The sequence below is a fragment of the Falco naumanni genome, chromosome 5 (genome assembly GCF_017639655.2).
Source record: "Falco naumanni isolate bFalNau1 chromosome 5, bFalNau1.pat, whole genome shotgun sequence".
NCBI lineage: Eukaryota > Metazoa > Chordata > Aves > Falconiformes > Falconidae > Falco > Falco naumanni.
In genome coordinates, this window is record NC_054058.1 from 43,048,472 (window position 1) to 43,062,995 (window position 14,524).

A 14,524-nucleotide genomic window follows, 5' to 3' on the forward strand; every position below is an offset into this window, starting at 1 on the left:
TTTAAGTCAAGGAGTATTTCTCTCAAGGTATTTCTGATCTTATAGCAATGAGCTATAACATTGCAGCGTGGTTTGTAGTAAAAAGGCAGAAGCTGCACTTTCTCAGCCTGACATGCCTCAAGCAGCTAGAGCTGAACTGTATTAATCACAAGTCAGTAATCCATTTTCATCATTCAGAGCTGCAAGATCTTGGGTTTAGCTGTACTGAATGCTCACACTTTCAGAATGTCCACTTTAATCTGCAGTTTAACATGTCCAGTTCTGGACTCCGCAGTACAGGAAACATGGATATCCACGAGCAGGTCCAGCCATGGGCCACACAGATGATATAGGGACTGGAGCAGCATCTAACATATGCGGAGAGGCTGAGAGCTGGGACTGTTCAGCCTGGAGAAGAGAAGCCTCTGGGGGAGAAACTTATCCATATATATTAAATACCTGAATGGGGCAGGTAGGTGGGGCAACAGTAAAGACTGCCAAGCCAGACTTCTTAGTGGTGCCCAGTGAGAGGACAACAGTCAATGGGTACAAACTGAAACCCTTGAAACTCTACTTCAACACAAGGAAACATCTTTTAATCTAAGGGTGGTCAAATAATTGACCAGGTTGCCCAGAGGTTGCAGAGTCTCCATCCTTTGAGATTCTTAAAATCTGACTGGACATAGCCCTGAGCAATGTCCTCTTGCTGACCCTGCTTTGAGCAGGGGGGGATAGACCAGAGGATCTCAAGAGGTTCCTTTCAGCCCTCTGATTCTGTAGAACAGACTCACTCTGACTGCAATGGATGTGATTTGACTAAAATTGTAGGAGTGAGGGACCTGGTCAGTTTGCATGCAGCTACATTTAAAAGAAACATCTTTAGAAAACAGACTGAAACTCCTCACATGCTGTACCTCATTAGGAGCATTTCAGTCTTGTTTCAGAGAAATCTGTGTTGGTGATCTCCATGCGCTACCTCAAGTACTGCTATTGAGGAACTTCTTGGAGAGATACCATCTTTATTGGCTGAAAAGTAGCTTTTGGGCTGAGGTTTTACTGCTATTCCTGTACAAAGCATTCATAATGGAGGTTTCTACTGAATCTGGAAGTGGTAGTTTATTTTCTAAAGCTAAATCCTAATGATTATTTTAACTGCTTTAAAGAATATAAGTTATGCAACACATCGGAATAACTGCAGCAAGGAAACTATGTTTGGAGTTGCAACAAACAGCACACAAGTGCTAAATAGTTCACTATTTAAAATATCTTAAGTCCAATACTCTTTATTTCAAATTACTTTGGAAGTCTCAAACAAGTTATCATCAAAGGTGTCACAATTCTAAATCCTACAAACTCATAAACAGTATCTGGAATAAAAATCCATCAAAATCCTCATCTGTACTTGCATTTTCTCATTACATGCTAATGTTATGCTACTCTTACATGTTTACTTTGTAGTAGCACTCAAATCAAGCCAAGATGCTCTTCAAGGAAGGTAAACTGCTCAACTTATAAAAACAAATCTAGACAAAACTGAACTTAAAGGAAGTTATCTTCCTGAGAGTGCATCTTTGATTTTTCAGTTCAAAACCTAAATTAAGTTGTAACTGAAATAAACTATTTTTGAAGTTTAGTCTCAAATGAACGGTTGAGCAATTTACAGCAGGTACAAAATACCTTACACTACATTTTGCCATGTGTTAACACTTAACTGCCTACCATGTGGCCACCAGACAATTTGCATCTTTTGAGGAAGTTTTTTAGTTACCTTGATTTGAATGAAGAAGTCCACTTACCAGTATTTTGGAAGTATAAGCACAATTAACAGAAATTCCTGTCACAAGGTAAGCCATAGTTTTCTCTGGAATAGCTTCTGGTTCTGGAATTTTCTTATAATGTTTTTCATTGATGTAGGCTTGGACCACTGTCATTCTGTTCATGGTCAATGTTCCTGTTTTATCTGAGCAAATAGCTGTCGCATTGCCCATCGTTTCACATGCATCCAGGTGTCTCACCAAGTTATTATCTTTCATCATTTTCTAGGAAACAAAAGCAGTCAACAGCTATCCATAACCATTACTTTACATTTCAGAAATTCTCATTTAGGGTGTCCAGTCTTACTTACACAGCAGTTTCAGAAGTTACTCAGCCTTTAAGTTATCTAACATCTTAGAGCAGGGGTCCTCAAACTACGGCCCGCGGGCTGGATACGGCCCCCCAGGGTCCTCAATCTGGCCCCCGGTATTTACAGAACCTCCCCGCCCCCCCACCCCACCCCACCCCACCCCGGGCGTTGGGGGGGAACCAAGCAGCCGCAGGTGACTGCCTGCCACTGCATCTGCGCGCCGGCCCCTGGTTAAAAAGTTTGAGGACCCCTGTCTTAGAGGAAGAATTTGTAGATGGCACATTCTGTAAGGATTCCTTTAAGTCTATTATGTCACAGTAAACTTCATTTTGAACAACGTTCATAAATACAGCCTTAAGTCTCCTGTATCTGCATGTCACACTGACTACTGATAATATTCAGACCATTAGGAGCAAATAATTTATGATATTTAGAAATAGAGGACAGGTACAGACCGAGCTTTACCAGATACTAAACAGTCTTCCTGCTTACAAGCTCAAATAAGCTGTGTTACAGACTTACTCTCGCATTTCATATGATGTTTGGGTAAGACTTCAAGTCAAATACAAACTAGGAGCAGACTGATGTTTCAGCTAAGACAGCAAGGACTACACAAGTCTCATAGGTTAAGTATCACTTTAAATTCTTTACTTCACAAGTTTGTACATTTCAACCTTAGAGAGCTAGAGTAACTTCAAATGATACAATACCAAGGCCACTACTGGTTAGTGCTTTAAATTATTAAGTTTTAGAACACAGCCTAAACAGCCATTGTCTTTACAATTAGATTTTCAGATCAATAACTAGTCCCAGCATGCTGAAGTAGTAAAAAAATAAAGAGAACAAATACAGCATATTTTTTAACTCATGCTCCAATAAAATAGAAAGCTGTATCTTTACAATATTCAACACTCAAGGAAAATCAGTCTGGGAACTTTTGTAGTAGTTGCTTAACACATCTGTTAGGGTAGAAGTTCAGGTTTACAGAAGAGAGTGTTATCTACAAACTCAGCCATTTATTATAAGCAAATGCTACAATGTTATGAGCTAAATCCATTCATCCTTAGTTGGTGATAACAGGCTGTCACTGCTCACTGTTCACGTTAGTGTGTATTCAGAGATTAAGAAAAATACTGCTGTGGATTTCTTATGCAGTTCAGGACAAAAAAAGGTTCCTCCCCAGTCTGCTGCACATATGTGATGCAGTGTATCTCAACTGAGATTTTACAGCTGATGAATACACCCACCTTTAAAAATCTGTTCCCCATCCCTTCACTTACCTTAACAGAGTAAGCGAGAGATATAGTAACTGCAAGTGGAAGACCTTCTGGTACTGCCACCACCAAGACTGTAACTCCAATAATGAAGAACTTCACAAAATACTGAATATAAATTGGTGTACATTCAGCAAGCCACGGTCTCTTCTGAACCCAGAAGGTATCAATTACAAAATATAATACAAGGATAATGACTGTGATTGCAGACATCAACAAACCTTGTTAAAAAGAGAATAAACAGATTTCAGAAATTATCTCAAATGTTTGGCAGTACAGATTCTGGATAAGTAGTGCAAATACTTCTGCCTTTATAGAAGTTAGTTTATAACTAAGATTTTAAGCAGGCAAGTCAAGATACATTGAGGTAGTTCTCAAAGGTGTTCCAGCTTCCAATGCAAGTCTTTCCTCATGCATTTCACATAGAAACTTCTAAAAATCTTTTTCTTTCTTTTTCTTTAACTGAAAAGTGTAGATCTACTTATGAATGGGAGAGACCAATATGTAAAGTGGATTGACTAAGCAGCATAAGAACTGAAATAATTCAGCAGGTCCTTCAGCAATTGTACTGCTGACTTAGTAGAGAAAGCTGCTGACAGCCTGTAACCTGCTTCCTGCTGCAGGTGGGATTAAATATGGCAGCTCAGCATATATGATCAATGAACTGGGATTAACTGGGAAGACAAACTAGAACTGCTGTTAGCAAGCTGAACAGCACACTTCAGATACAACATGAAAACAATGAAGGAAAATGAACCTGGCTGAAATAAAAAAATAAAGCCACTTAAGTGCCAGCTTGCTATAGAAAGATGCTTCAGTGTGAGCACCATCGCAAAGCAGCAGGCCAGAAAAATGCATGTGTGAAGTACATGAGCATTAATTAAGGGTGCATGGAGAATTACAATAGATCAAAATATGCATAAAGGAGAACAAAAACTTTAAATTTTTTCACATCTTTCACAAGCGTTTTCTCATACCACTATTTTACACTAAACATACTATGGAAGCATTATTCAACATTTGTTAGTACAGGTTTCTCTGAAAAATTAACATTGCTATACATAACTATGGAGCGCTAAAGCTCAAAGCTTAATTGGTTGTCCTCACAGCATAACTGTCTTATGACACAGATGCTGAAGTCAGCCCTTTTTGAGCTGTGGGCTGGTCTAGAAGACTGCTAGAAGCTCCTTCTAGCCTAAATCTTTCAGCAATTCTACATGGATCAAAATAAAACCTGAAATAATTGAAATAAATCTCTCTCTACATACTACATAATATAGCCCAAAACTTACACTGCACTTCATTGTTGTTTTAGTCTAAAGAAGCAAGAGTTTATGAAAGATTTTAACATGACAGCTGAATATTAGCTCACAGAAGAGTGACAGAAGCTAAAGAATAGCAGAAAGTCAATAAAATTGTTACGTAGCAGCAAGGTAAGTGGAAATTCCTACTCCTCTGGAAGTAGCAGAGATAACCTAGTCAACCCTACCACATTTTCCAAGCTTCGCTCAATTTATAGTTCTCTAGATAAATCACTAAATGCCGTATCTTATATAAGAACATCTTTCATATTGTTCAGTGTTACGAAGTTAGAATTTGCTCACCCAGAAGCTGGCACACTAAAGCCTGAATCTATTTCAATCAAGGAAAAATAAAAGCCATCCACATGATACAGTGTGAGAAGCTATCAGCACACTCAGGCACGATGGCATACATTGAAATTATGCACTTAAAGAATCAAACTACTCGAGGCTAGCTACTTAAGTTATCTACTCACAAACCATGCATGTTCTAACTTTATACAAACATGTCACATCAACATAACAAGGTTATTGATATACCATACCTGCTTTGCCAATCTGAACTGCAAGCTTTGTAAGTTTGCCTTGAAGAACTGACTTTTCTTTCTTTGGCAAATTTGCTCTCTTCTTGTCTTTCTCATCTCCATCACCACCATCCTCACTCTTCAGTGGTTGCATTTCCATGGCTGCACCATCCTGAGCTTTAGCTAGAAGTTCAAATCAAATAAAGTTTAAATATTGGGGAGTCCCCAGAATCAACGATACTTAAAAAGCCTAACAACACTGGGCTCCAGTAAACACCAGGACTGCATTAGTACCTTGTATCCAGAGATGCCATACTACATGAGAATGTTGAAACAGGTGTATTGGGATGCAGGTGCCCAGGTGCTGGCAGCAGGGGAGCTGCAGCCCATGGATAGATAAGGCAGGCTGTCCCCTTGCAGCCCAGAGGACCCCAGTGGAGTAGATATCCACCTGCAGCCTGTGGAGGACCCCATTGTCACAGCAGGCAGCTGTGCTCTGAAAGAAGCTGCAGCATGTGAAGGGCCCATGCCAGAGCATGATCCTGGCAGAAGCTGTGGCCCGGGGAGACCCATGCTTCTGCAGTCTGTTCCTGAAGGACCGTACCCTGTGGGAAGAGCCCACCTTAGAGAAATTCATGAAGGACTGTATACTGTGGGAGGGACACTGTGGTGGAGCAAGGGAAGAGTATGAGGACAAAGGAGCAGAGACAAACATTATGAACTGACCAAAGAGCCCTATTCTCTATTTCCCTGAGCTCCTCAGAGGGAGGAAGCAGAGGAGTCAGGAGTGAAGCTGAGCCTGGAACGAAGGGGGACTGGGAGGAAGGTGGTTTTAGTTGTTTTTCTTTCACCTTCCTACTCTAATTGGCAATAAATTAATCTTCCCCAAATTGAGTCTGGTTTGCCCATGGGGATAATTAGCAATACCTCCCCATCCTTTTCTCAAATCACAAGCTTTTAATTCTATTTTCAGCCCCACACCCCTGAGGAAGGGGAGTGAGAGAGCAGCTAGCTGGGCATCTGGAAGCCAGCCAGCCAAGGTTAACTCACCTCTACAGGATAGCTGAAAAAAATCATTGGTGAAGTTTAATTTTGTAGTATCTAGCTATGTTGAGACTACAGAGTTCATTTAAGCATTTGTTTTGGGCAGAGTCACTTACGCCATCTTTAGCATAAGCACTTTGGATCCAAGTATTCAATATGTACTTTCAAAGGAAAGTACGTACCCATTACATACACTCTCAGAAAATAGGTACTTGTGTGAGAAAGGATCAGAGAACGTGCGTTTACCTTTGTTACGGTTTTCAACAGCTCCATCCTGCTTTTTACCTGGAGAGAGGAACAAGTTGTGTTTTAAACTGGCTGTGCAGAGTTAATTTGAGTGCAGTGCTTATGTTCATACAAAAATGCACACATTACCATATGCTTAAGCGAGTAACTGAATTTTTAGAAAGTATAGAACAAACTGGAGACAAGGGTTCATGTAACTGAGGCTTCAGAAGTATAGGTCAACTCACAGAAGCAGCTCATATTAGGGTTTTTGTACTTTATTTTTCCCATACAAAACTGCTACAGTGTTATCCTGCCATAGTTAAGTTTGCACAAATTACTGATACAGACATTTAATACTTGTGAGGAAAGCCTTTAAAAGGCTTGCCTAAACATTTTTCTAGGAAAGAAATTTGTGACGTGAAGTGATTCTGGTGGCCTCAGTCTTGCTCTCTGTTCTTCCAACACTTTGCAGCTATTATCTGACTACTACTGTAAATGAACTGTAGGATCTCACTTCCAGAATGCATGCTTTCATACAACACTGCAGAAACTATTGTAGTATAAAATATTTATAAATCCGCACCAAAGCTTAATGGAGGTACAGTGCTGGATTACTGGATCTATGCTAAACCTATTTATGCAAGCATGAACATAATCTGTTGGCAACATACCAATATTACGTCACTAGGAGGATAGTTGAAGTTCATAATAAAATATCACTCCTATCTTTTCAGAAATGGAGTTCAACAAGAGATCATAAAAAACAGTGAAATAACAAAATACATTAATGAGTGAAACATTAAAGATAACTAGAAGGCCAAACACATCATGTGTAGCTTTTTTTTTTTTGGGGGGGGGGGGGGGGGAAGGCATGCCACACTATCTTTTTTTGTTTGTATTTTCAGGTAGAAAGGTTTAGATACTACTTTGGCAAGTGAAAAACTTTTCTCCTAAGTAATGAAAGCAAGGGTTATAGTTACTATTTGCAATAGCCTGAAATAAAAGCAAAATTGAGGAACTTAAGAACGAAACCCAAAGTCTCTCGGTATCACTATTTATTTATTCAGTACCAGTATTAAGTTTTTGGACTTAGGTTACGTAGACTGAAATGTATGAGAGTACTCAGGCAGAAGAAAAATCAAATTATCAGGCAGCCTCTCTGACATTTATACTTCCACTATATTATTACTGTAGACATAGTCTATATGTATCTTCTGTACATAGGATTTTCCTCCAAGCACCCTCAGAACAGCTGGGGTGGGGGAGGAAGTGGGAAGAAAGCATGTTCACCTTCTCCAGAAGATGTCACTTCAGACCTCTTCAGAACTCATAATTGTCTCCTAATTCAGTATTTTTTCTTTCCTAGTTCTTCTCTCATTACAAGAGGAAAGTTCTACACTTGAGTTACTTCTAACTCCTTGTATATACATTTGCTTTCACTCTGAACCAAGCCATATACAGCTGACTAAAAATAGCCACTTTAATCTCCTTAACATCCACAGAGAAGCTAAATTAGTTTAACCTGAGTTTTACCAAGGAGATTCTTATCAGGCACCTAACTTAAGAGAAAGAGGAAGTCACCTATCTTGGGAGACAAAAGATCCCACAAGTGTTCAGGCCCTAGGACATAAACAAAACACTACTTGTCAAAACAACTTCTGCTTATAGAATAATAAACACTGGCTCAGTATTAATAAAAGCTATAGTCTTCTCCACATCTGCAGCAGCTGGTACTGTTACTTCTCTCCTTCTCTTTCCTCTGTAAGGGAAAGAGCAAAGGATGGAAACTGTTCCACACCAAACCCTGGAAGGTCAACTTTTACTCTTCAGTACCACACTTGAGCTTGAAACTGATTTTGAACTTTAAAGTCGTTTTGTAACAATTCTTGTAACTTACTTCTAAAGACATTTACTACTTTAAGTTTCAAGAACAGTGAGAACTGCAAAGTATTTGTGGATCAGGACAAGACAAAAAGCACAGTTTGATCCTAATTCCTGCAAAGAGCACACATTCCAACAATCATCTCTTTAGTTTGAAGGCCACTGAGATTCCCAAGCACATTTCTGTATGAACTTTCCATTACTGTTTCATATTCCTCTGATGAAAAAGTATAGTCTTCTGCCAAGAATCTTCAGGCTTAGTCCCTTCCAGTGGGCCTCACAACCATTTCTAGAAAAATTACTGCTGTGGTGAATGAAGCTCAGTCCTGAACATGCCTTGTGAAGAGCTAGGATCAAAACATTACTGGTTAACATTTCCAAGCCCTGATTCTCAGGATAAAGGCTGTGGCTTAGATAAGTGACCTTATAGTTCCAGCTGCTGAGCAAGTCTTTCAGAATAAGGAAGACCGCCCATTTCACACACCACAGAAGAGCTCCAAAATGCTCTAGGTTACAAGCCCCTCATCCCTCCACAAACAGTTTACAGGAAAGTGCTAGAAGGGATTTGCCTTATGTCTGTCTCTGAACACTCAAAGGTTCAGCTCTGCAAGAAAAGGAATAGCAGGAGCAGCTGTCTGCTCACCTTTATAAAAATCAGTCTTATATATGCTTAAGATACCCACAAACTCAGCAATATCAATGACGCAAGCTTTTTCCCTCTAAGTGTCACAGAACTCCTTGCCACAGGACATTTTCTACCTGTCAAAAGCAGAACTAGATACTTACTAAGTTGAGTTATTGGTAATAACCTGTTTGCCATAAAAGAAATATTTGCTGTTAGACATGAACATACTTCGTAATTACACAAGGGGGCAGTTCAACAATTTATACATAGTATGGCTGGTTAGAAGTTGTAAACTTCCAAACCTCTAATTGATCAATGAGATCTGAAGTTTAATTAAAAATCTATGCAAGGAGAATTAGTTGTGGTGTAGTCTTGCATGATTGGACCTGTCCCAGTTTCAGCTGGGACGGAGTTAATTCTCTTCCTGGGAGGTAGTATGGTGCTGCGTTTTGGCTTTGATGCAAGACTTCTTAGTTCTTAGTTTCTCAAGCCTTGTTAGTGCAAAGGCTTACGGGGCACAAGGAATGGGAAGGGGACACAGCCAGGTCAGCTGACCCAAACTAGCCAGAGATATTCCACACCACGGGACACCATGGTTGGTATATACACCTGGGGGTTGGCCAGGGCAGGCAGACTGTTGCTTGGGGACTGGCTGGGCATCGGTCAGCGGGTGACGAGCAGCTGCATTGTGCACCACACGTTTCTTCCTCTACCTCTGGATTTTATTGTTTCCCTCCCCATTTTCATTATAATTGTTATCGTCATCATTATTACTATTGTTCTTTCATTTTTATTCTGTTTCAATTATTACATTGTTCTCACCTCAACCCTTGAGTTTTACATTCCTTTCCAACCCTCCTCCCCATCCCTCTGGGTGAGGGGGGAGTGAGCAAGTGGCTGCGTGGTACTTCATTACCAGCCAGGGTTAAACCACGACAGGACCAGATTTCGGTGTTGCCCTTGTGAAACTTACTGAAAGCATGAGTTGGGTTTTCAAAAAAATAATAGAAAAAAAAGATTTCTGGCTCTAGACAACAAGAACATGGTTTTATTAGTAACATTCAGGAGTCCACACCTCCCTCCCCAGGGACTTAAGACTATTATGCCTACTTTTTTTGTCCTTCTTCTCTTTTTCCTTCTCCTTCTCTTCTTCATCTCCTCCAGCCCCAAGTAAGGTAAAGATGATTCCAGTCTGAGAGTTCACACCTACAGCAGTAACAACCATTCTTCCAGAGCCTTCCATCACATGTGTACCTGAAAGATTGAATCAGGTTTTCCACTGAGACTTGACCAGTTATATGGCAGAGCACAAAGGAAATGAATTTTCAAACTTCACACTGATGAAACCTTAGGATATGTGTATATACCACCGTGTTCGCCTAGAGTTTTAATTGCCAAAACTATCTGGAAAATAAGACCATAAGCAGCTACACAAAATGTTTATCAGTTTTAAGAGTCTGCCTGCTTTGACAAAGTTTTGTACTAGCTGCACTGGTTTTGGATACTTTAAGAAGCTGCCCCAGGTAAAGGTCCAGTTTGCCAGATTTTAACCTCAAAATTTTAAAAAACCAGTTTACCCCCAGAAACAAACCACTTTCTTCAAGAATTGTCCAATGTTACACACCTGACAGCAGCATAGGATCTCTGTCCAGAGATTTCTTAACATGATCAGATTCTCCAGTCAGTGAACTTTCATCAATTTTGAGGTCGTTTCCTTGAATGAGTACACCATCAGCTGGTAAAAGATCACCTACAAGAGATCACTGGGTATGTGGACTGTAGTTCCTTTTTTAAAATAAAAGAAATTTCAACTTTAAAAATGTTTACCATATTTCACTTGTGCAATATCTCCAACAATTATGTCAGCTACTGGTATTTGGATGACTTGGCCACCTCTGATGACTGTGAATTTCTGTTCTTGTTCAATACGGCTCTGCAAGCCCCGAAACTGTTTCTCTTTACTCCAGTCATTGAAAGCTGTTACTAATACCACACAAACTACAGATAGGAGGATTGCTGCTCCTTCAATCCAACCTGCTTCAGATTCGTCCTCTTCTTCACCAACATTTACTGATCCACATACTGTAAAAGCAGGTTTTAGATTTAAGAAAGATCAGGCAAATAGTTATTTCAACAAAAAAGTTTTGCCAAACAGAAGAAACTAGTAGTTGCTACATTTTCTGTGCTAGCCTTCTTTACAATTTTATCTTTTTTTTCAGTAAGGATAGCACACAAAGCAGCTAAAGAACCTGGAAGCTAGAACAGCTCAATGAAGTTAAACCACCTAGAATTTACATCCCTGCTTATCAGAACATAAGAAAAGGTGATATAAAAAGTTACCTATCCTAATTATCTTGTTAAATGAATAATAATAAGAATGCCAAACTAGACAAATTAGTTCACCACCTTCTACTTTCTCAATGTTTCCCACTTTACTTTTATCTTAACAAGCCAGATATCCTTGCAAAAGTCAGTTCAATGAAGACCAGATCCCTTCATTTTCTGTTTAGAAGTATAAACATAGCTTCATTTCTTAAATTAGAAAGTTACCAGTGTCATATTGCAAATCAAGAGAAATTTAAGACTTGCTGACTCCCCAAAGAAAGCACATGACTGCAAATTATAAATTGCTTAAATATTTGAGGCAAAGCTAAAAAAACCACTTGCGCAGAAACATGACTGGATCTAAGACAAGTCCTTGCTCCTGCTGCTTGCACTTTACATTTGGCATTATTTTGGTCAGAATGATACCGGATCGCGACCAGGGAAATCTCATGTTGCCCTTTTAAGGCAAACTAGAGTTTGGGGAATTTTCTGTCAATTAGCTGCTTTTCCACCAACTTACTGTTTCCCATCAGATTCACAGTAAAGGCATGTCGGACCAGGAAAGTCAGTAGGATAATATAGGTAGATACCTACTTTTTAAAAAAACTTTACTTACGTGATTCATTTCCTCCTGGAGGCTGGTAAAAAGAAAGGCCCAAGGATACTACGGCTGCAATTTCTAATATGATTAGTGTAACATCCTGTAGTGCTTCCCATACTAACTGAAGAAATGTTTTTGGCTTTTTAGGAGGTATAAAGTTCTTCCCAAAAACTGCTTCTCTCCTTTCTATATCTGCTGGATTTCCACTTAAACCTATTTAATAATAAGACAAAGTTAGTGACACTTATATTCATTTCACCCTCACATTATAAGCGATTGAGGTTTCCCATTCAGAGAGTCAAGCCTCACTCCGTATTTCAGTAACAATACTGAAAAGCTGTATCTCAGATATAACTACTTAAGTATTATCCTTTAAAATTAAGAGTTGCAACAGAAAACCAGCTATATTTTATAATTCACACTTTGCCAATATAAAGTAAGCTGATAGTCTGCCTGCTCGCACTTATATGACACAGCAGCAGAGGAACAGTAACAGACCTACCTTCATACAAAGTCAACAAGTTTGCCAGACAAGACCATTAGTAGAGTTACTACTACTGGAACTGAGTAGCACCATGCAGCTTCAGCAAGATCACAGCCTGTGAAGCCAGCTCTGGTTTCCCCTGTAGGGATTCTGTATTCAGTGATAATGCCCTAGGATCCTACAATTAATGTAACACCTATAATGAAATATTTAATATGATTACTGTATTAAATATTATATTTGTATATTATTGGATTATTATATAAAATACTACAAAAGGCTAGTGAAGCTCTCCAGGCATCATGTGGAAAGAAGCAGCCACTTAATAATGTTGCTTCTGCCTGGACAGCCACTGTTTGCTTTTCTAAAGCTTCACTTCCTATCTCATCTCACAGGGAGTCCATATTTAGCACTGTGCAGGGTCTGTCACCCTCAGTTTTGTACCTATCTTCTTTTTTATAGGTCATATTTCTTTTGAGTCCTCTTCTGTGTGTCAGCTGTGGTACTATCCTTAAGGGACACTAGAGCAGGCCAGAGCTAAAAGGCACTTCATGCTTCAAGAGCTAGCCAAGCCTTTAAAAATAAAGGAATACCAAGTATATTCAGTGCAAGGTCATGCACTCAAGGTCTTCCATAACTACACCTCCTGTTAACTCCTTCAATAGTTTCCAGCTACCTAACCCACCATTCAGAATTTAAGCCACAAGCTCATTTTTCAAAGCAAAATGGCAAAGATCCAGTGATGTTCAGACCAAAGGTCTGGACATGTCAACTATGTTGCCCCCAAGGTTATGATTAGCACCTGCTTAAAGACAACAATTTGTTTCATAGCATTTTTTTTAGTAGTTCACCCAACTGTTTAGTGATAAAGGTATTGCAAACATGCTAGGTAATCAATAAGAACAGGCAACTACCGCAACTGGATTTCGTAACTGGGGTATTTAACATACCTAATAGACATTTCCTAGCACCATCATGCTATTGCAAGACACTCTGCAAAGACTAATGAACTGCAGACCTCAGTTTTAACACTTCTATGTAATCACTTAACTGAAAAGCAAAATACACATGCAGACCTTTACAAAAGTGAAATGAATTATATATACTCTTAGTGTACATGATTAATTAGATTTATTCCAGCACTTTTAGATTCACCTTCAATGCATGGCTTTAGAGGTTTAACACAAAGGAGCAATTTTACGGGTTAGCCCTAACACTACGCTTCTCAAAGTTCAAGCTTTCAGGTGCTTAATTTAACTCTCAACTCAGAGCACTGCAAGGCCGTTTTCAAAATCAAGCTACATGAGAGAAATTAGAGAAACTCAGGACAGCTTGGCCATTCTAAAAGGCTCAGCCATACTGCTGTTTTGCAACAGATACCATTTCTGTCTTCCTTTTAGCATAGCAGAGTTTGGAAGATTATTTACATAGTGGCAGCAGCACCACTCTCCTCCTCCCTTCACAGAGCACCAGGATGCAGAATATCAGAAGTGTACAGCAATGGTCTTTGAAGAATGAAAAGCATTTTCCGAAAAGGCTACATAAAGTTAAGCTACTATCAGAACCACTTAGTGAAGATTAGTAAATACACCTAGCAAAGACACAAAGCTTTATATTTTTAGTATTTGCCATAATACACCAAGCACCATTACCAAACTTGCTACACTTACCACATGGCTGGCAATGTCATAGTTCACAATCTACCATCCTGAGGTTGAAACTACTGCCATTATATTTTTTGTTATATTTCTTAACTAGGGTAAATTATGTTATCTGGGGTTAAGCTTGAAAAGTATTATGCAAGGGGCTAGTTAAAACTTCATATACTGATTGTATTAGAATCTAGAAGTTACTAGACAATCAAAATTATGTAGACCCGTGGAAATATTGATAGTGGTCCGTCTCTCCAGAATATAAGAAGAACTTTTGCTACTATGGATATGTCAAACATTCATTTATTCACATTTATATACATTGGTACACATGTAAATGACATAATAAACATTAAATACTAAGCCGTAAAGTCTGCTCACTGTCTTTTTTTTGCAATACTGGTAAAGGACAGCTCCCTTTTCTCATTTCAAATCAGGTAGGTCTGGCCCACATTTCACCTGAAAACAGACATTGCCTTAC

At 39.2% G+C, this 14,524-nt stretch overlaps 1 protein-coding gene across 5 annotated transcripts in view; it reads right to left on the reverse strand.

Annotated features, from left to right (window-relative positions):
- ATP2B1 (ATPase plasma membrane Ca2+ transporting 1) overlaps nt 1–14,524 on the reverse strand; it is a 66,133-nt gene that overhangs the window by 21,599 nt on the left and 30,010 nt on the right. For all 5 annotated transcript variants that reach the window (XM_040594191.1, XM_040594194.1, XM_040594195.1 and 2 more), the window contains exons 3-10: nt 11,923–12,120; nt 10,809–11,063; nt 10,606–10,731; nt 10,092–10,235; nt 6,494–6,532; nt 5,225–5,386; nt 3,385–3,599; nt 1,776–2,018 (exon numbers count right to left, since the gene is read on the reverse strand). In XM_040594191.1, coding sequence (XP_040450125.1) covers nt 1,776–2,018; nt 3,385–3,599; nt 5,225–5,386; nt 6,494–6,532; nt 10,092–10,235; nt 10,606–10,731; nt 10,809–11,063; nt 11,923–12,120 — 1,382 coding nt within the window. The remainder of the gene's footprint in view (nt 1–1,775; nt 2,019–3,384; nt 3,600–5,224; nt 5,387–6,493; nt 6,533–10,091; nt 10,236–10,605; nt 10,732–10,808; nt 11,064–11,922; nt 12,121–14,524) is intronic.